Genomic DNA, 21331 nt, shown 5'->3' on the forward strand with positions numbered 1-21331 from the left:
TCTTGCATCCTTGATTTCCCTGACTCCTTCCTGCCACCTGCACTGATGGATGGAGCCCTCTTCCCGAGATCGCCGTACCCCAGACTTCAGGACACTTTGGGATCCTTGACTTCTTTCTATTCCAAGCCCAGCAGGATCCTAGTCTCCTCCTGCAACCAATATATGCATTTCCCAGACTTTATTCTACATCACTTTCTGCATTTTCTTTAGCAGTCTGATTCACTCATCGGACTATTATTTCCGTGGAAGATGAAAGACTTTTAACTTCAGACTTCTACTTAAGCATCAACTACATTTTCAGTCAGTATTACAGGAAGAAAAAAGGAAGTCACCAAAGAGACCCAACACTTAAAGGCTGGTAATCTGGGAAACTTCCTCCAGTCATTTCTGTGTGTGTATGGAGTTTCTCCTACATGGATCTGATCAAATGTGTGTATCATACTGTCATCAAAACATAAATATTTTCATACTTGTTACAAATTATTTGCAAATACAACTTTGAACTTTAATTTTGCAACAAATATATACATATGTACTCTCTACATTCTCCTGAATGCTGCAAATTTAGATTACTTCCATCTTTGCAAAACTATAAATAATACTCTAAGAATATCTTTGAGCAGAGTCCTTTTTGCTGTACTTAGACCTATTCCCCAGGATGAACACACAAAAGGAGGGATTGCAAGGCCAATGTTTATGGCTTTTGATGCATATTGTCCAGTCACTTTGTAAAAGAATCACACCAGTGTATCTGTCACAAGGAGCACTTTATAGAAGTGGCTATCTCACCTTGTAAACATGACAATATCACATAATATTTCTTTAAAATAACTTTTGCCACCTTCCTTCGGGAAACATTTCAGTCACTTTCTTTGACTACTTCCTAAGTATTTGTTTTTCCTTTGTATTTAATCTCATGAATGATATGATTTCATTATTCATTTCTCTCACTTTTTGTTCCTCTTACTGTTTTCACCTATTAATATAAGTTCTTCTGATACTAACCCCGGTTTGTATTCTCTTCAAGCATGTTCCTGGTTGTTTGCTGTAAAACTTGCAGTGGGCTTGAGTGGGGAACATACAAATACTTAAACTTTTGTATGTAGTTAAATCTGTGCATTTCATTTTTTCCTTCTCATATTTAAAACTCATTTTTAGGTTTAAAAAGTTTCATGATACAGATCTAACCACAACTATTCTGAGGGTTGGCAATTATTTCAAGTGTTTGATATGAACTAAGTGTGTACATTGATTTTTGTCCCACAAACAGCTAACCAATTTTCCCAGTGCCATCAATGGAATCAAGCTCCCTGTGATACAGATTTGATGCACTCTGCTCTTCTGTATTACATTCCACCTCCATGTGTCCCACTGATTCATGTGCACTGAGCTGGATGAGAGCCTCTGTGTGGGCCGTGCACCGCCAGGCCCTGGCCCTACTATCCATTCACACATTCTGGAAGCACAGCATGGAACTTGCTCTCATACCATATTCAAAATGTCTCATGGCTCACTGCTTCCAATAAAGTCAAAATACTCATCCAGGACTTCTAGTTTCTCCAAAATATTTCCCCAAATTAACATCAGTTTTTTTTTCCATCATGTCTCTGTATTAAGCATATCATGTTCTAACCAAAGTGTTCCTCACTACCTTAAAATAATTGTCTGTGTTTTCTGCCTCTGCTGATTCCCACCCATTCTTCCCTCTTACGAATTGTCTTCTATCCATGCTTCAAGGCCTTGCTCAAATGCCAGGTCTTCCATGAATTCCTTCTTCTTCCATCTAACGTAAGTTATTACCCTTTGAGTTATTTTCTTTCTCACTGAGATTATGATTATTAGTACTTACCAAGGTAAGACCTTTCATAGTAAGTTGAAAGTCCCCAAGGCAGAATTTGTGAAGTTATATATTTTTCATATACTGTAATGCCTAGCTAACTGTCTAAACCATCACAGGTTATCAACTAATGTGTATGTATGCTGAATGAATGAAAATGGGAGCATCTGGCTTATTTGCATGACTCTTGAGCAAGTTTACTACTTAAAACATTCCATATTTTCACTGATCTTAGTTAGAAATTCCACATCAACTTTAATATCTTTACTGAGGTGACTTCAATATTGGGTCTTAGTTTTCAATTTGGTGGCAATCTTGTGCTTTTCTTATCACTTATCATTTGCTGCTTCTTGCTTCATGTATGTCTTACTATATCCACTATACTTGGAATAGTGTATCTGTTAGGATGGATTGGTTTATGCTTCAGTAACAAAAGACACCAGAACCTCAGTTGCTTAGAACAAAGATTTTTTTCTTGCTTGTGCTTCATGCCTATTTAGTGTTCTCTCTCTGCAACACAGCTGGTAGAAGTGCCACACATACTTCCCCTCACGTTTCATTGTCCAGAGCAAGTCTTATGGTCAGTCTTCATGTTACTGGAGTAAGAAAGTTTAGTCTTCTCTTAGGGAAGAACAGCGAACACTTTTTGAGTGATAATACAATCCATCATATTCCCCAGCTTTCCATCTTCCAAGTCAATGTTCTGAACATTTCCTAAAGTACATATTATTCAAGGAAACTCTTTCCAAGAGAGGCAAATACTGATACCCATACAATGAAATTTGACTGACATTCTTCTGGGAATACTGGTTCTGCAACGTGGGGGACCAATGACACAACTGCCCAGTCACTCATCTGATACATCACTAAGATGCTGAGGAAGGTAATACTAATCTGATCTAAAAAATACCTTAATCCCTGCAAATTTGCCAGGAAACTCATTAACACAGAACTTAGAAGTATGAAAACATACCATTTTCTTATGTATTTGTAGTAAATACATTCATTTTGCTGAAAGTGAACTTTAAAATAAACAAAATTTTTAGGTACCCACACTATATGCCTCACCCATGTAGGTCTCATCACCCCAGAGGGGGAACAGTGAGTGGAGCAGATAACACAAATGAAGGAGAGGGTCTATACTGCCAGCTAGCCTAACCCACACCAGAGAAACATAAAACTGGCCTTGGTAAAACAGAGGTAAGGGCTATGCTGGAGATACAGAGCATGAGATTTAGAGGCACAGGAGAGGTTTCACTGTCCCTGAACTGAGATACTCCTGGTTGAATAAGATATTTTTTAGGTAGGAAAACAGGACAGCCTTCAAGGTCAAGGACCCAGCAAGGCCAAGTGAAGGAAAATATTTCAAGATGCCATGACATGGAGACCTCAGAATGTTAATACAGACAGGAATTCTCAGAGATGCTAAGACCTGTTCTAAAGCAAAGGTTTCTGCCACTTGATGTGTATCTTAAGGAGCACATACAAGCTCTTTGAGACAGTCTTTATGCCGGCACAATGAATATCATGACGCATGGTGTAGCTCTGGGGAAAACTCCCCAAATGATCATAGCTAGTGGCTAATCATTTAAAGTTGAGAAGTAGAGAGTCAGCTGCACCACTCATACCCTTCAAAACAGGATCAGAAGCTTAAAAATTACAAGAGAAAGGCACAGAAGCTCTAAATCCTGTGTGCCAATGCAGATGTGGTCAGCTTCCCTAGTAGATGCTGAGCTGGCAGAGGCATGGTCCCTGAACACAAGGGCATCGCTCCAGTCCAGGGCTTTCTTGGCAAAACTATTGAAGATGCTGAGTGCAACCCTTTCTCCCCAGATGCACTGAAAGTTATGGCCAAAAACAAGGCTCTGTATCTCTCCTCTAGCCTAAATTAATATTATTCTCTTAGACATTAATATTGTTGAATAACTCATAAAAATGTGGACATAGGGCATCTTGTTACCTTTGTGGAATGAGAAGAGCTACTCAAATGTATCTGTATAGTAATAAGTTGATATTTTAGCAACTGCAACAGAGCTGACCAACACACATGTGCCTTTTCCCCTTCAAGGGGGCCACTGTGGGGGCTCTCTTAGCACTGCCTAAGAAGCTTTGTAAGTTCCCAGGATTGCTTTTGGGGTCTTATCATGCTGTCTCATTCATTTAAAATCTATTTTTTTACTTTATAATAAAACCTAAAATTCAAAATAATATTACTTATTTTCTCATTCCCATTACTAGTCACCTTAATTATTACATGTTTAGAAAATCCATATAAGAAAGGAGGTCTATGAAATATGAAAGAGAGAGGAAAAACAGGGCTGGAGCTCAAAAAATCTTGTCTCAACCAGGAAATGATTCTCTTTCTGATCCTCCACAGTAAAACCAGAATGTTGTATCACATAACTCTGGAGCAAAGAGCAGGGGTGTGTGAACAATCAAGTTCAACCTCATAGTTTATTTGGGATATTCCTTTGGGAAATGGACTATCTTCTCATATCCCCAGTTTCCTACTGTATAAAATCACACTAGGCAAGAATATCACAAGTGAAAAAAGAAAAAAATAGATAAATTATACTTCATCAAAATTAGAACCTACTATTTTGCAAAGGAAACCATCAAGAAAATGAAAAGGCAACCTAAAAATGGGATGAAAATATTTGCAAATCACATGCCATAAGGGGCTTTTGTTTCCAGAATATATAAAGTTTATGAAAAACACAAATGGCACAATATAAAAATGTGCAAAGGACTTCAACAGGCATTTCTCTAAAGAAAATGAGTTCCAGTAAGTACATGAAAAGATGCTCAATATCATTACTTATTAGGGAATGCAAACCAAAACCACAATGATATACCACTTCATACTATGATGATTGCAATAAAAAGACAATCAATATTACGTGTTGGTGAGGAGGTGGAGAAATCAGAACCTTCATGCACTGCTTGTGGGGAAGTTAAATGGTGCTACCACTTTGGAAAACAGTTTGATAGTTCCTCAAAAGGTTAAACATAGTTACCACATTACCAATCAATTCCAATCTTAAGTTCATGCCTAAGAGAAATGCAAACATATGTCCACAGAAAAATTTGTGCATGAATGTTCATACAACTTGGTTGCTAAAAAAGATAGAAACAGCCCAATGTTCATCAACTGATGAACAAACTGTTAAACAAAATATGGTACAGTCATGCAATGTGATATTATGTAGCAACAAAAAGGAATGAAGTATTAATACATGCCATAACAGGGATGAACATTGGAAACGTCACGCTAAGTGACAGAAGCCAGTCACAAGGGACCATATACTATATGATTCTGTTTATATGAAATGTATAGATAGGTAAATCCATAAAAACAGAAATTACATTAGTGGTTTCCCAGGGTTAGGAGAGGGCAGACTGGGGAAATGGGGAATGACTATAGAATTTTTTTTTTGAGTGATAGAATATTCTGGAATTCATTGTGGTTATGATTGCACAAGTCTGTCAATATACCAAAACACACTCAGTTGTGCACTTTAAATGGTTAAATTGTGTGGTGTGTAAATTTTATCTTAAAAGACTTGTTATAAGGAAAAAAATGCCTATTATGTATTATACTAGAAATTAAATAACTTAATTCAAATCAAATACCAAAATACACACACAATAAATCCAAGTTCCTTCTGTCTTTCCTTTTCCTCTTTCTATGGTGCCTTCTGTGCTCAGAATTCTGTAACCTGAGTTTTAATCAGTTCAGTATATTTTAAAAATTATGCTGGAGGTGTTAAAAGCAATTCTAAAAGATGAGGGTAGATGAGAATTATTCTTGCAAAGGAGGTGTGGGGCAATGTATTTATGAAGAAATCCAGTTTCTGTAGTGAGACATGTTTGTTATTCATAGGTTTGGACTCTTAAAGTAAATGGTTTAATAGCAACAATATGACATAATTAAGCTCTCTTTTAGCACTGAGAGTGAGCTTGCTCTGCTCCTACCATTTTGGACTGAGGATTAGGGGTAATATTTGGCTAGAAAGCACAGGTGAATTGTCTCTAAGGATTCTTCTAACCAAAGTCAATGGGGGAAAAATGGGAATTTGTCTCTGGAATTTAATATTAAATTATAAATGATATATAGACAATAATTCCTTATTTTAACATTTCATATAGCATCTCCTCAAGATCTAGAGTAGATGTTATTTATACACTCAGTGGGCAATAATTTGATCACAGGACTTTAGAAAACACTAAATCACGGAGTTCTCAAATGGACTCTAGAGAAAATTAAGTGCATGTGTTAACAATGAAATATATAGACTTTAAAAAATTGTGATTTGTCATAATCATTAATGACAAGGAAAATAGTATTTTGAAAATTGGTTGTTAAAGAATAGAAAATTCACCTATTTTAACAGAAATGTTTCATCACTCATTTTTGGATCATTCTCTTCTTCTTCCAGTCTTGGTATGCATATTTTGATATAAAGTCAGAATATATTAAGTCTAAATGTAACCCAGAACAAAAAGAAGAGAAATAAAAACACCACATAATAAAGAAGCACATTAAATAATCTGTTCTCCACATATCTTGAAAAAAATTCAGTCTTTCAGCTCAAAGAAAACTAAGAAGTTAGAAGTAAATTTCAGGTTTGGCAGAAACAGTACAATGCAAATTATGCTGGTCAGCAGAATATACATTCCAGACCAGTACAAAAGCTTAAGTTACAACCTGTGATCCTGTATCTAGAGTGATATTTAAGGGGCCCTTTGGTTGTTAGATGGATATATTTGTTGAAATAAATTTAATGCAATATTCCCTTTAACTAGATCCTCTTTCTATTTACCATTCAAGCACTTTGCTCACATTTTCACTGCTTGTTGTTACAACTAAGGACCTAGATCTCCTGACTTTAAACTTTATAGTAATTCTACAACAGCGCACTATTCTGGAACGTGTTTTCTCTCTACAATATTATTAGGAAAATATAGAATTAAATGGTTAATATTTCCAAAATGTGATTATACAAAGAAGTATCATAAATTTTTCTTTTTTACTCTCATGCATTAATAATCCAAACTAAGAATTAAATATTGAAACAACTGTAAATGTTTCTGAAAAAATAAAAAGAAAAAGGATTAAAAAACAAACGTGTTGTATGAGTACTATAGAATAGGTAACCCTTCTACTAGAAATAACTAGAAAAAAACAGACAAAATTTATATAAATCTCCTTGAAGGCACTGGAGAGATAATACACCAGCAAAAATCTGAGCAAAGTCTGGGAGAAAAGGGATACTGAGAGAAGTGAACCCTATATTTCAGGTAGCTATAGTTTCTAGAAGAAAAAGATATGCAACTAAACAGAACATCTGACAGATGCATGAGAATAAGGAAGAAAAAACTAGAGAGAGAAACTACCAAGTAGGGATTCTAAAGAGCACTGCCCAAATGTAAATATGAATTAGAAGGATTCAGGCATGTACGTGAACTCAAAATAAATTCAGAAATACCTGAAACCCAGAAACTACAAGAAGCTTTTCCTGGATTATTAATGCCTCCAGCTGCAGGCCGAGGCAAGCATAGATCCTCTCCAAAGAAAGAAAACATCATTATAGACTTTGAGTTATATCTACATTTTTTTTCATGGATAATAATATAGATTAGATACAGATAAAGAGAGAACTGTTGAACTGAAAGATAAGTTAGAAGAAAGTTTCTAGAGGAAGCATGAAGAGTAACTAAATGAAAATTCCAGAAAGGAGGGTGAGCTATATACAAGATAGAAAGTAAGAAGATCTAACACATCGGGACTGTTAGATTTGGAATCGTAACTGGAATCCTAGAAGAAAAGAGAGAGAGATGGAGCAAAGCAATGATAGCTGACCATGCTCCAAAGCAGCTGGAAGACCTCAAAACAAAGGTTCAAGAAGATCCACAAACTCCAAGAAGAGTAACTAGAGAGAAAACTGAATTTTGGTGTATCCTAAATGCCAATGAAACCAAAAACAAAGAGAAAAACCAAAAAAGCAGCTAGAAGGGGAGGAAAAACAGGTTAATTTGAAAGTAGTACTAATGAGACCAACAAATATCTTCTCAAAAGAAACAATGGAAGCCAGAAACAATGAAATAATATCTTCACATGGAAAAGGAAAAAAATGCCAACCTGGCTTTCTGTAACTAGCAAATACACTCTACAAGAATAAATATGATAGAAGATCATGTACTGATTTAAAAGAACAAAATCAAAATCTAGAAGAAACTTGTCACTAGAAGGTTCAGTAAAGAAAAAGTTTTAAAAATATTCTTTAGGCAGAAGGAAACATTCACAGATAGAGACTTGGATATGAACAGAAAAGAACGAGTAACAAAGAAAAGATATTTATAATTATATCTAAGTTAAAATTTACTGAATCTAGCAATAATAGTATCATATAGGTTTTAAAATATATATACAGTAATAATGCATAATGACAATAGCCAATATAAGTCAGAATGAGGAAATACAGAGTGAAAGTATACAAAGTTCCCTGCAGTGTTTGGGAAGAGGTAAAAATACCATCTCAAATTATCAGAAATAATAAATATGTTAGCAAGGTTGTTCAATACAAAATCATTGTATTCTTACGTACCAGCAACAAACAAGAAATTACATTAAAAATTTTACCATCTATAATAAAATCAGGAAATCCAAACATCTAGCAAATTTTAAGAAAGATGTGCAAGACTTCTATACAAAATATCCTAAATGTCAATGAAATACATTACAGAAGACCTAAGTAAGTGGAGAGACAAAAATATATACAGATTGGAAGAATTATAAAAATGTCACTTTTTACTTTATTAACAAATCCATTCCTAATAAAAAGCCAAACCATTTTTAAAGTGACAATTAATGATCTAATTATACAAGTTACATAGAAATAAAAAGGACCAAAAATAACTAAGTTAATAGTGACTACAAAGCAAGATAGGGAAAGATCTGCTTTACTCAAAGCTACAGGAACTAACACATGAGTAAGGTCCATGGAGGGTAAGGAAACCCATGGTACAGAAGAGAAAGTCCGAAAGCAGATCCGCACCCACATGCACAATGTGTGACACAAGTGTTGCTTCAGAGCAGTGGCACTGTGGAAAATAATAATACTAACCCAAACTTCAAACCATTCACAAAAATCAATTCCACGTGGACTGTATGTGAAAAGGACACTTTTGTAACACACTGTAACCTTAATAAGCTTGCATCCAGAATATATGCATAACTCCAATAAATTAGAGACAGACAGTTCACAAAAGAAACTTGCACAGGTAATTCACAAAAGAGGATCTCCAAATAGCCAACAGGGAAAAGTGCGCAATCTCATGAGTACTCAGAGAAACGGAAGCGAAAACCACAAGGAATCACTCAGCACCCTGCAGGACGTGTGGCAAAAGGATCGCTCATGCGCTATTGGTACAAGTACACACTGGTAAAAAATACTTTGGAAAGCAATTTGGTATAATCTTTAAGCTTGAACTTCACAGCTCCACTTCTACCTACAGAACTCAACACTTATGAATGCAGATATCCACAGAAACAAATGCAAGAATGTTCACAGTAGCACCACCCATCCATCTCCACCTGAGGAGAGCAGACAACTAGATCGTGGCACACTCACACACAGGACAACGAAGAAAGTTAAGTGACCAAAATGACATGGACAGGTTTCCCAAACCTGATCTTCAACTAAAGAAGACAGCCACAGAATAATTCAAACTCTAGTATTCCACTAAATAAGGTTCGACACACAAAATTAACTATGCTTCCATAAGACGGAGGTTTCCTTTGGGAGGGGGGTGGTGGGGAAATTAGAAGGGGTCATCGTGGGGATTTTGAAGTGCTGGCAACAATCTACTTTTTGACCTGAAGTCAGTTGTGATGTTCAGTTTCTGGTAATTTGCTTAGCTCTACATTTTTATTTTAAACATTTTTCCATATGTGTACATATAGGAAAATTATAAAATTATCATTAATGTCATAAAAGTCTTTAAGTCTCAATATAAAAAAAAAGGATGAGAAAAATTCTGACCCTTCCTAGGACTGTCTTGCTTAATTAATTAGAGCCTGTTAGAAGATCCACCAACTGAGGGATGATGGTTTACTTAAAATCCTCACATATGTTTTTTAATGCATTGGGATCTGTTTGCTTAAGCACATTCACCTGGATATTTTTGGCACATCCTAAATATTACAGTAATATATGCATTTTGATTATGTTTAACTAAACAGAAATTAGATAAAAGAATGAAAGTCTTTTACTGAGATTTCTGCTCGAGACACTGGCTTATTTTCAGTAATTAGAACATGGTGATATAATATTTGCTTTATTAAATATTTTTGAGCAAAATTTTCAGGTCCCAACTTTTAAATGATTATGGATTGTCTATCTAGAACAGGCTTAAAAGTTAAGTTCAGTAAAAATTTCTCACACTATTCCCCAAAGCTCATTTGGAAGGCCCATATCTTTTTAGGTTTCAATCAAAGGGATTTCAAAGACTTAGTTTGCATTTTTTTTAAAAACACATTTTCAGTATTTCCTGAAATTCTTACATAAATCTCTAAAAGATCCAGGACTTTCCAGTAAGTCCAGTAGATTTAAATAGCAAATGATATTCAGTGGGTCTAGTGAAAATAATTTATTTTCTTTTTTCCCTTCTCTGACTTTCAAGACAAGTTTATATTTGGGCTTTGAGAACTTTGTGGGAATCCTGAGCACATGATCACGAACACATAAATTCATTCAAAAGATATTTACCAAATGCCTGATAGATATGAGACTGAGAGTAATATTTGACAGTTGATAAAGGAATGATACAGTGTGTCATTTAAAGCTTTCCAAAGGAAAAAGATAACTGGCAGAGATGCTCAAAGAAAGCCAACTGGTGTTGGCATTTGAACTGTCCATTGCTGAATATACCAGATTTGGATAGGAAAATAAGGCAGAAAATATAGCACATAAGGGCTGTAACAGGATTAAAAGTCTTTGAGCAGAATGCAGAAATGATGGATGAGAGGAGAGAATGAGTTAAATGCAGCCACTGAAATGAAGGCTTCATGTGGGGTATGTTTGTGAGCTATACTGGAGCTAGACTTGAATCCAGGGTGAAGGAGCCTAAATTCCAGGCTCCAGGCAAAGAACTAGCAAAGGGTTTGCATCTGGGTAATGGCTTCACGCAATCAGTGTTGCATGGCTGCTAATCTGGCAGCAAAGTGCAGGGTGGATCAGAAGGCAGGGATACATTTATTTCTTGCCACCAATGATTTCTGGGTGTTGGACTAAGCAATTCTAGGGCCATGGCTTAGGAATTGGAAGCCTCCAATGCCAACATTAGTTTTTAGAAACCTGCATAAAAGCATCACTCATCAGGAATGTATGGCCCTTAATGTAGGCATGTAAAGGAGGGAGTGACACAGATGTAGGCAGGCACTGTGGACGTTGTCATCCCAATTACTTACATGTTTTGTAAGTATGCTTATACCATTAATAAGCAGAAGTTTGGAAAATTATCTTTTAAAATAAAGCTTAAAGACTAGTTTATAAAATTTTTTTCAAAAAATATATCAGGGGTTCCTAATTTGTCAGGAGCTTTATGAATTAATCTTTGTCCTTTCTAGCTTTACTATGTAAATTTGGTCAAATATTGTCATTCTTGAGTCTCAGTTTTCTTATATTTTAATCTCGGCTAATTTATTTGTCATCTACCAGTTTCCAAGGGGCATTAGTGAAAAATGTTTAAGGTGTTACAAATTATAATATGACAGGCCATTATGCTTAGAAGTTAGAGTAATACTGTTTTGCTTCACTTTCTTTTAAGTTCAAGGGGGTTCAAATACTTTTCCCAAAACCTATTTGTTAAATCATGGTAGGAATGGAATAGTTGTTCATTGATATGAATGAACTCAGTCATTTCTTTGTTGTCTTTGAAATACATTTATGGAATGCAGCTCCCTCTTTCTGGGCAGAGGTATACTTAACTTTCTCCCCAGGTGCAAAGAAATTTCTGTGGATTTCCTTTAAACACATATTTTAGTACAGTAAACATTTGAATATATAGTATCATTAATGTATACAACATCTCTTTTGCAGAAATGATTCATTTGATTAGAGTTGAATACACAGTAATTACGGTCAGATTTCACCTCTCAATTCAATAACCATTCGGTTTTCAAACTATTGAGTGGACTAGGTACTGGGATATGTATTAGGAATTCAAATATGAGCCCCAAACAATGCCTACTTTTGAGAAACCCTCAGACAAGCACTTGGGAGTCAGTTACATCATGCCAAATAGTCCAAGAGAAAAATGTCATACACTTTTTCATATACAAAGCTCTGGTCAGCTATTCTCAGAGCTCCCAAAGTATGCTTCATACCTGGTCCCACACAGTTTAATTAATACAGCTAATCAATACTTACCATGGGTATCATTCTAGGCTCTATTGTACTAACTCAACGGAGTTGTAATCTTCTCAACAACTCTGCCAAGCAGATATTAATAATTATCTCTGTTTTTCAGAGAGGTTAAATAACTTGCCATGGATCACACTGCTAGCAGGTTTCAGGTAGGACTTCCAGTCCAGCAGTCCGGCTCCAGGCTCTGCATTTAAAAACCCTGCATATACAGTCTCCTGAACATATTTAAGTGAGTTCTCTTATTGTAGATTAATTCCAGCTAAACACCCCTTATGAAAGAGACTATGTGACATCACTTGGGGTATACATGGCTGAAACGACAAAGGCCTGGTGAGAAATACCAGGGGACCAGATGCTCCTTGCTCCCCTCCCTGACCCCAGGGCCCACCTCGTTTGTGTCAGTTGTTGAGTGAATATTCACTCAACACTCGCCTTTTATGCGTTCTTTGCCATTACCTGCACGCCTGGAGACAGATCAGGAGGTCTGCCCATGGAAACCACAGCAGGGGCCTCTGCAAGTCCCCTAAGTGAGTAGCACAAGGGTGAGGAGGGTGCAGCGCAAAGTTTCACATGCGTGACCCTGAGGCAAGCAGCCTCTGGGGTTCTGCATCCCATGTGCCTCACTGGCCTCCCAGAGCTCCAGGCTGTGTGCTCACCTCAGACAGAAGCAGTGAGACAAGCAGCCACACTACAGCTTCGAGGGGGACTCAGCTGGGCCCGAGTAAATGTCCAGAGCGCTTGTTCTTTCCTGATCCTTTGTTTGAGAATTCTCTCTCAGGCTAAAGAGCTCTTCAATCTAGTTTACTAACCAAAACCTCATTAATTCATAACACTTGTGGAAGGAAAATAAACCAATATAATACTGTTTATCAACTCTGTTTCAATTTAAAAAGGAAAATAAGTTAGTATAATATATAATTTTAAAATAAAATGTAAATGATGTGCTTTGCTATTTTGTCATGAATAGGTGAATTAGAATAATTTTAAAATGCAAGCTCTTTGAAGGCGGTTGGTTTCTAGCTGACTGATAGGGAGCCCCTGGCTTATACCCGACAAACTCAGAAGCTTGGCGAGTGCTAGAAAGACAAACATCCTGATGGCTCTGTGCATGCTTTAAATAACTTCCCACACCTGTAATATCCTTTTCCTCTGGATGTGTTTGGGATGTCTTCTACCACATGCACACTTAGAAGGAAGACAAAGATTGCAGCTAAAGAAAATGCCCCTCAGTGGTTTTGAGAAAGAGGATTCAGGAGGACCCTTCTAAGCAGCTGCAGTTTCCCACAGAAGCGTGCCCCTCCCCCAAGCCCCATCCAGCTAAGTGCTGAGGCTGAAAGCACAGCAGGAGACCCGCCTGGAGCACCCTGTGGCCACATCTGGAGTTTCCTAGACCAAGGCAGACATGGGCAGGATCATTCCACTGAGCAGCTAACACCCCTGGGCTCTGGGCAGACCCTTTGCTTCTTTCACTTGGAGTATGGAACAGTTCAAATCCTGGTTTTAGAAGCAATGAAAGGTTTTATTCAGTGCATCACAGGGCAGTTTTCTTATTGTGGAAACCAGTCCTTAATGATAAGCCCATGTTCCTAGGGGCTGCTGCCACCCACCCCAGGTGAGCAGCCCCTCGGTGCGTCCTCTGCAGGGCCCTCTGACCACAGAGGATAAAGTGGTACCGATTAAAAATGGACCTCATCAGTGTCCCAAACATTCAAGCTGTTGTCTACGCTTGGCATATCCATTGGTTCTTTGAGGCTGGGGTGGAGAGGAGGGAGTTGGTGCTTGACTCATTGTTCACTTAGCCAGTGATACCACCGCACGCCTAGGATGCGTCCGGCACCACACGAGGTGGGGGCGGAGAAGAAGGTAAGCCACGGCCCAGACAGGTCCCTCCTATGGAAGATGCATCCTTGAGGACACAGGCCCAGCAGAGCCAGAAGGAAGTTCGTGTGGAACTGCAGGAGCGCAGGGCAGCCCCTTAACCCAGCCTGGGGAGGGAGTCAGTGGGCAGAGCAAGGTCAGGAAGCCTTCCTTGAGGAAGGTAAAGAATCAGCTGGAGGTGGCCAGGTGGAGGGAAGGCAGATGGTTGCGGGTCGCAGGCTTTCCAGACAAAGGCAACAGGTGGAGAGAGCAGGCCTTGGGTTTCAGGAATGCCGCTCTCACAGGGCGGAGCTGATTCCCACCCACCTGTCTGCCATAGTTTAAGCTCTACTGATAGGAGAAAACTTGGGTGGGAGGTCTCAGCTCTGCCTTTGCTCGGCATCCCACCCTGGAGTTTGCGGTCTTCATAATGCCTTTCGGTTTAAAAACACTTAGATGCATTCAAAAGTGCTAGGAAAGCACCACACAACATTAAAATACATGTGGTTCTAACTTAATAAAACCCCAGCAAGGACAGACAGGAGAACAGAAGGCACCTTCTTAGTCTCTGGACAGTTGGAACCAAGATGACAAGGGAATCCAGGCCAGAGAGGCCTTCACCAGGTGATGTCAGAAGGCGACTGCGCCGGAGGCAGCATCACCTATTCCAGGCGGCCCGGCTCCCTGGACTGCCAAGGCTGCCAGTGGCCCCCAAAGTGGGGTGAGGCCTCTTGCTTCTCCTCCTCCTCCTATCTGCCTCTTTCCCCTTTGTTCCTGCCCCAAGGCCATCAGGGGCCTCCTGTCTGCCTGGCGATGAGAAATTACGTTACCAAACACGGATTGGTTAAATTCACCCTCAGACCTTTGACTTTTCAATAATCAGCTGCAGAGAGCATCTACTTGTCAGGCGAGCCTTCCTCCCTATCGAAGCTATAGATCCCTTTAGATACAGAGGAAGGGTACCTAAGGTGATGCTTTGTTGGTGATGGTGCTTCCTTAGGTGACCCAGTGCTCTGAGCCAGCTGTAAGGCGTGGCACGAGGGAGTGGCCCCTCCCTGGCAGCCAGCGTCCCCCCAGGGAGCGTGAGGTGCGTGGGACTTACCTGTGGCAAAGACGACATTCCTTGAAACCAGCCGGTGCTCCACGATGGAGAACTGTGGGAGCTCGATCCTCTCCACCCCAGTGACAGCCTTATCACCGCCACGCCAGTAAAATTCAATGTCATCTGTGGTGTAGCCATCTGCCCGGAGACAGAACAGGGACACGGCAGAAATGATTCATCATGTTACCCACGTGCAAGGCTAAAGAAACTGTCATTAATGAAATGGAAGGAACAGCTTGCCCGTATTTGAAGTAGATTTGTTTGATGTAGTTGGGTGAGAAGAAGTGTCATCAAAGAACTAACTTTCGAATATTCTTGTGTTCCCTCTGCTGTCTGGACCCAGCTGGTGTCAAAAAGCAGAGGAAGTGGGCCGGCTGAGGACGCTGACCAGAGCTCTATTTGCAAAACCTAATTGCAGAGTTGGCCTGCTCATTGCACAGAAATTAATTTACAATATCAACAGTACTGAATAAGATGGTTGTAAGAAAAAAAATGAGAACTCAAGTATAACGAATTCTAGAAAGGTAACTTCTCAAAGCTATTGAAGAGTTAAAACACTGAGGGCTAATTTAAGCAATCAGTGTTTGATAATACTGGAAACTGTAAGAGAAAGAAAAAGTCCACATTTTTGGATGATTCTGTTAGGTGTTTCTGGCCATCCCTCGAAATGCCTTTTGCTGGGCCCCTTTTGGCCCTCAGAGATTTGCCCAGTGGTGTCATCAGAAAGAGGAGTGCTCATTAGCCAGGTTGTGGTCGCATCTCCAGCTCTTAGCACAGTGCCCAGGTTCACTTGGTGATCAATCAGCTTCTCTTGGGAATGAACAAATAGGATAATAATGTCTGTTGTTACTTGTAGCACCCAGGAGTCTTCTATAAGATTAGGTCAATTTTATTTGTAAGGTTCATTAAAATTAAAACTGGCACCTGGAGAAAACTACTCTATCAATAGAAGAACTTTCTGATTTGAACATACAATAAAACAAAAGGCAGACACTCAATATTTGATATTCAAACAACTAGACCAAAGCTCTGGGGAAACTGTTCACCACAGCTCCTGCCCCCTCCAAGGTCCATCTGCTGTCCCCCCTCCCTGGGTCAGTGGGGTCACATCTTCTGTCTCCTTGCTTCCCTCTGACTCCCTCATATCCCATTCTCACCCGGCAGCCCTGACGATCATTATAAAACACACAGTTACCAAGCCACTCCTTTGCTGAAGCCATCAATGTTTTCCAATGCAATTAGAAAAACACAACCAAGCTCCTTACAAGAACTCCAAGGACATGCAGGACCAGCCCCTGTGTGCGCGGTAAGTGTGTCTACCCCCCCTCACCCAGCCCAGCCCCCCTGGCCTTCTGGCTGCAGCTCAGACCAGCAGGCCCTCCCCAGCTCTTCGCATGGCTCACCCTTCTCCACGCTTGCAGCTTGACTTAAATAAAATGTTTGTGCATGTGTGTAATCAGGTCACCAGAAATTTGGGAGAATCCTTTCTTCCACTCAGTGCTTCAACCCTGGATTCCTTGAGGAGTGGGGCTTCACAGACTGATGAAATCTCTTTTACTCATGTTCCACCTCGGTTCAAACATCACAGTGACAAAGCTACACTCTCCGAGGCCGCTCACTATGTCAGTGGGAACAGGAGCTGCTTCCTTACTTGGATTCCAAGTTTGCCTTCCTGAAACGTTCATCAGATCATCCGGAATTGTGCCCTCCAGCCGCCTATATTCACTTAACTTCCTAGGAGAGTCCTTCAACTACTGGGAAATTATCATCTTTCCCCAGAGTTCTCTGTCCTCTGTGCTAACTATCCCGATGATTCCATTGTGTAACACTTAACATGATTTCACGTGCCTCACCTTCTGAAAGCACAGCTCTCAGAAAACATGACAGTGGTGAAGCTGGAAGCAAGGGGCACAGTGGGGCCAGCTCCGTAGGAAATGAATGCTGGCCGACCACCAGCACAACTTCCCCTGTGTGTTCACAGACACTTACTCTCATCCCAGATGCATCAAGTGACACTGTAAAGTGGGTCACTTGCCATCCAAAAACCCTTGATATAGGCACAGACAGGCCTAAATGAGTTGAGACTCATGATGAACCGATCGATGACAGGCCAGGTCAGGTGACAGCAGCAGCCACTGGATGTGCCAGGAGACACAGTTCAGGTAGCAGGTGGGACGTTTGTTTGTTAGGTGTTAGGGATGCAGCTCTCGTCTCTCACGTAGAAGGACTCAACACTGAATCATCAATGAGGCCTCTGAATGCTCTTCAAATTGAGAAAATTGCCAAGATGCAGAAATAGCTGGCTTGCAAAGCTGAGTTCCTGATGGGAAATGAGTTTTACTCCAACTGCCCAGGGTCCCAGGAGGGCAGCCACTCATGTGTGATGAAGCATATTGTGAGAAAATTGCATCCCAGTGTTTTTTGCTCTTCTCTCTGAATGGACTGGGATGGGAAGTGTTTGTTTTCTTATATTTCAGCACAGCAAACAGACTCTCCTAATTATATTAGAATGCAGAACCTTTTTTACCGAGTCTCTATCTCTGCCTCTCTCTGAATCCCTGTCATGACAATGAAATTTGCAGAGTGGAATGCTAAACCTCTTATCTTTGTGATAATTAAAAACTATGTCAAGAAAATGATATATGCTTTGGAAAAGATGCCAAATAATAACAAGAAGGCCTAAAACATAAGTAGATGAAAAAGAAATACAGATACACACAGCTTTCGATTTCCAGGGTGCAGTTCTGCTCATCCAAGGGGTACCTTCTGAGGTCCATCATGCACGCTGCAGTCGTGGTGATTCTGAAACACAAGTGTGGCAGGTATGAAAGTCGGGATGAGAGTGTGGCAGGAAAACTTCTCCCAGACAACCCCCTTCCCTAAAGCACCCCTGATTAATCATATTTCAGGGTATACACAGTTGAATGCATTTTCAGTAGCGTATAAGCCAGCTTTATCACAAAGAGCAACACAAAAACTTTAATCTAATAAAATTATTCATGGGGTCTTGTTGACTTTGGGTAATCAAGGGAAGAGGAAGAACTTTGTAAAGAAACTCTGATCTTCAGTTTTGTTTCTGCCTCCTTGTCCAGGGGCTCTCTGCCCTTTACAGCACAGAGCATGGCGACAGCACTGATCAGGTTAAACATCGAATTGCCTTGCCATGTGAAAGGTCCAAGCAGCTATAGATCCACGGGCTGCCCTGGGGAACTCTGGAGCAAACTGCTGTTTGATCCTCTTTTGCTACACTTGTCTGTTAGGCTGGATCCTAATGCTCCAGAGCTTTTCACCATGAGGTATCTATCTTTTCAAAGCAAAAATTTCTGTTACAGATTTTGAATCAGAATTGAGTGGGTTAACCTCCACTGGGGTCAGCTGCAGCCATGGAAATAAATTATGTCACAGCTCAAGGACAGCCAAGTCTCTGCCATGCAATGGTTAAACCAACGGTACATTGAGAGATAATACTTCACTTTCTACTTCATCTATAGGCCTGTTTTCGGGAAACCAGCCTACCCAGAGCCTTGGTTGCAAATGCAATAATTAGGCCACTATGTTTTATAATCTCCTTCTCTAGAATCCCACCCTGTTGGCAGCCGCGCTCAGAAAATAGCGCCCCATGCAGGGCAGCCGGAAGGCCCCGAACTTCCTAATGACAAATCATCCCACACCACTAAATTACATGCTAATTGCGCCTTGGCATAAGGACCAATGAGACCCACCAAATGGTTATGCTAATAAGGCATATGGAGCCGCACCAACCAGGTCAGAGCATGAGAACTATATAAGCAAGCCTCTCCTTCCCCTCTGGGTCCTGCCCAACTCATTTGTTTCACAAAGAGCTGAAGAATAAAGCTTTCTGCAGAAGAATCCTGCTGTTGTTGCGTGCTGTTCTTGCCGGCGAGGACGGGGCGCGCAACAAGTGGTGCCGAAACCCGGGAACCAGAACATCACCGGCACAGGGAGGACCCTTCAGACATCTGGAGAGGATTCAGAACTGCAGGTCAGAAGAAAGCCCGGAGGGGTAAGTTCCGAGAGGCCCCTGCTTTTTAGGATGATGGTTGATGGTTCTCTGTAAATAAGGAGGCACCATGGGGAATGCACCGTCATTAGTCACGGCGCTGCAGACAGCTCTCAAAGAGCGAAACTTGAAGGTCTCCAGCAAAGTCTTAGGATCTTTTGTGAAGGAGATAGACCGTGTGGCCCCCTGGTTCATTTGTTCAGGGTCCCTCTCAATCCCGAGCTGGGACAAACTGGGGAAAGATCTTGATAGAGAGGAGGAGGAGGGTAGCCTGAGGGGAGGCACCAGGCCCCTCTGGAAACTGATTAGAGCTTGTCTGCAAGATGAGAGATGTGAAAAGGTAATAAAAGAAGGTCAGAGAGCATTGACAGATATCCAAGAGAGCATGTCAGAAACGGAACGGGAAACAGAGAGCGCGCGCGGCCGAAAAAAGGCCACAAAAACGAAGGTAAAGAAACCTCAGAGTGAGGGAGAAAGCCCGCCTAGGGCAAAAGCGAAAGAGCCCCGAGAAGCGAGTGACAATCGCCTCGGAGAAAATAGTAAATACCCCTGGAAAGAGTTGAGGGACCTCCAACTCTCCAATAGGGAATCTGAGGAGGAATTAACGTCCGCAGAGGAAGGGGAAGAAAATAAAACCGCAGAGTGTAGAAGTAAGGGAACCAGCAAAGTTGAAAAGCGGACCAAGGAAAAAATGAAAGCAGGGTGTCCCCCGACGCCCTTTGCCCCGCCACCTTACGTGAGTGGCGCACTCTCCTTTTGCCACCCAGATACTCTTCAGGCAATTAGACAAATGTTTCCTGTATTTGAGGATAACGGTGTACGCTCTCACCAGCCCCTGAGCCATAAACAAGTTAAGGAGTTAGCAGAATCCGTTCGGGCTTATGGAGTCAGTGCTAACTATACCATAGCACAAGTTGAGAGATTAACAGAGACAGCCATGACACCCGCAGACTGGCAATATGTAACTAAGGCATGCCTTTCTAGTATGGGGCAATACATAGAATGGAAGGCATTGTGGCATGATATCAGCATGACCCAGGCACGCGCAAACGCGGCCGAAGGACAGCCTGCATGGTCATATGATATGCTGACGGGCCAAGGACAGTGGGTAGCCGACCAGACCGCCTTCCCCTTACAGGTATATGCACAAATAAACACGTGCGCCGCCAAGGCATGGAAAGCCCTCACCAACAAAGGAGAAGTATCAGGCAATTTGACAAAAATTATTCAGGGGCTGAGCGAGCCATTTTCTGACTTTGTCGCTCGTATGATAGAGGCCGCAGGCAGAATATTTGGAGATCAGGAACAAGCAATGCCCCTAGTGGAGCAATTAGTGTTTGAACAATGTACCAAGGAATGCAGACAGGCGATAACACCCTGGAAACAAAAAGGGATACATGCCTGGTTGAAAGCCTGTAGAGAAATAGGAGGGCCACTCACCAATGCGGGCCTAGCCGCGGCCATATTACAGAGCCACAAACAAGCCAGGATCACTAACAGAAGTATCAAATGCTTTCAATGCGGGAAATTAGGACATATAAAGAGAGAGTGTAGGAGCCCAGCTTCAGAACAAACAACCCAAAAGACCCCTGAGTTGTGCCCTAAGTGTAAGAAAGGCAGGCATTGGGCTAATGAGTGCCGGTCTATTAAAGATATAGAAGGGAAACCCTTAGAACTGCCAAAAAACGCCCAGAGGGGCCCCCGTCACCAGGGCCCGCAAATATATGGGGCAACCAGCATGCAAGTGTCATTCGGGAACAACCAGGCCCCCCAAGGAGAGCCACTTCAAGTTCCGCGGGATTGGACATCCGTGCCACCACCAGAATAGTGTTGACTCCACAGATGGGAGTTCAGCCTATCCCTTCAGACTTTAAAGGCCCCCTACCACCAAATACCATTGGGTTACTCCTAGGGCGCTCTTCTGCTGCATTGAAAGGCCTGGTAGTTCATCCCGGAGTCATAGATCAAGATTATGAAGGACAGGTAAAAATCATGTGTTCGGCTCCCAGAGGAATCTATCCTATATCCCCGGGAGACCGCATAGCCCAGCTCTTAGTTTTACCTAGTCTCCACGCCAATTATCC

General features: G+C 40.9%; 1 protein-coding gene across 2 annotated transcripts in view; it reads right to left on the bottom strand.

Moving 5' to 3' along the window:
• The window catches only part of GABRB3 (gamma-aminobutyric acid type A receptor subunit beta3), a 254264-nt gene that overhangs the window by 19275 nt on the left and 213658 nt on the right, over nt 1-21331 (bottom strand). For both annotated transcript variants that reach the window (XM_037016591.2, XM_037016590.2), the window contains exons 5-6: nt 17946-18028; nt 15227-15364 (exon numbers count right to left, since the gene is read on the bottom strand). In XM_037016591.2, coding sequence (XP_036872486.1) covers nt 15227-15364; nt 17946-18028 — 221 coding nt within the window. The remainder of the gene's footprint in view (nt 1-15226; nt 15365-17945; nt 18029-21331) is intronic.

The sequence above is a fragment of the Manis javanica genome, chromosome 18 (assembly GCF_040802235.1).
Source record: "Manis javanica isolate MJ-LG chromosome 18, MJ_LKY, whole genome shotgun sequence".
Classification (NCBI taxonomy): Eukaryota; Metazoa; Chordata; class Mammalia; order Pholidota; family Manidae; genus Manis; species Manis javanica.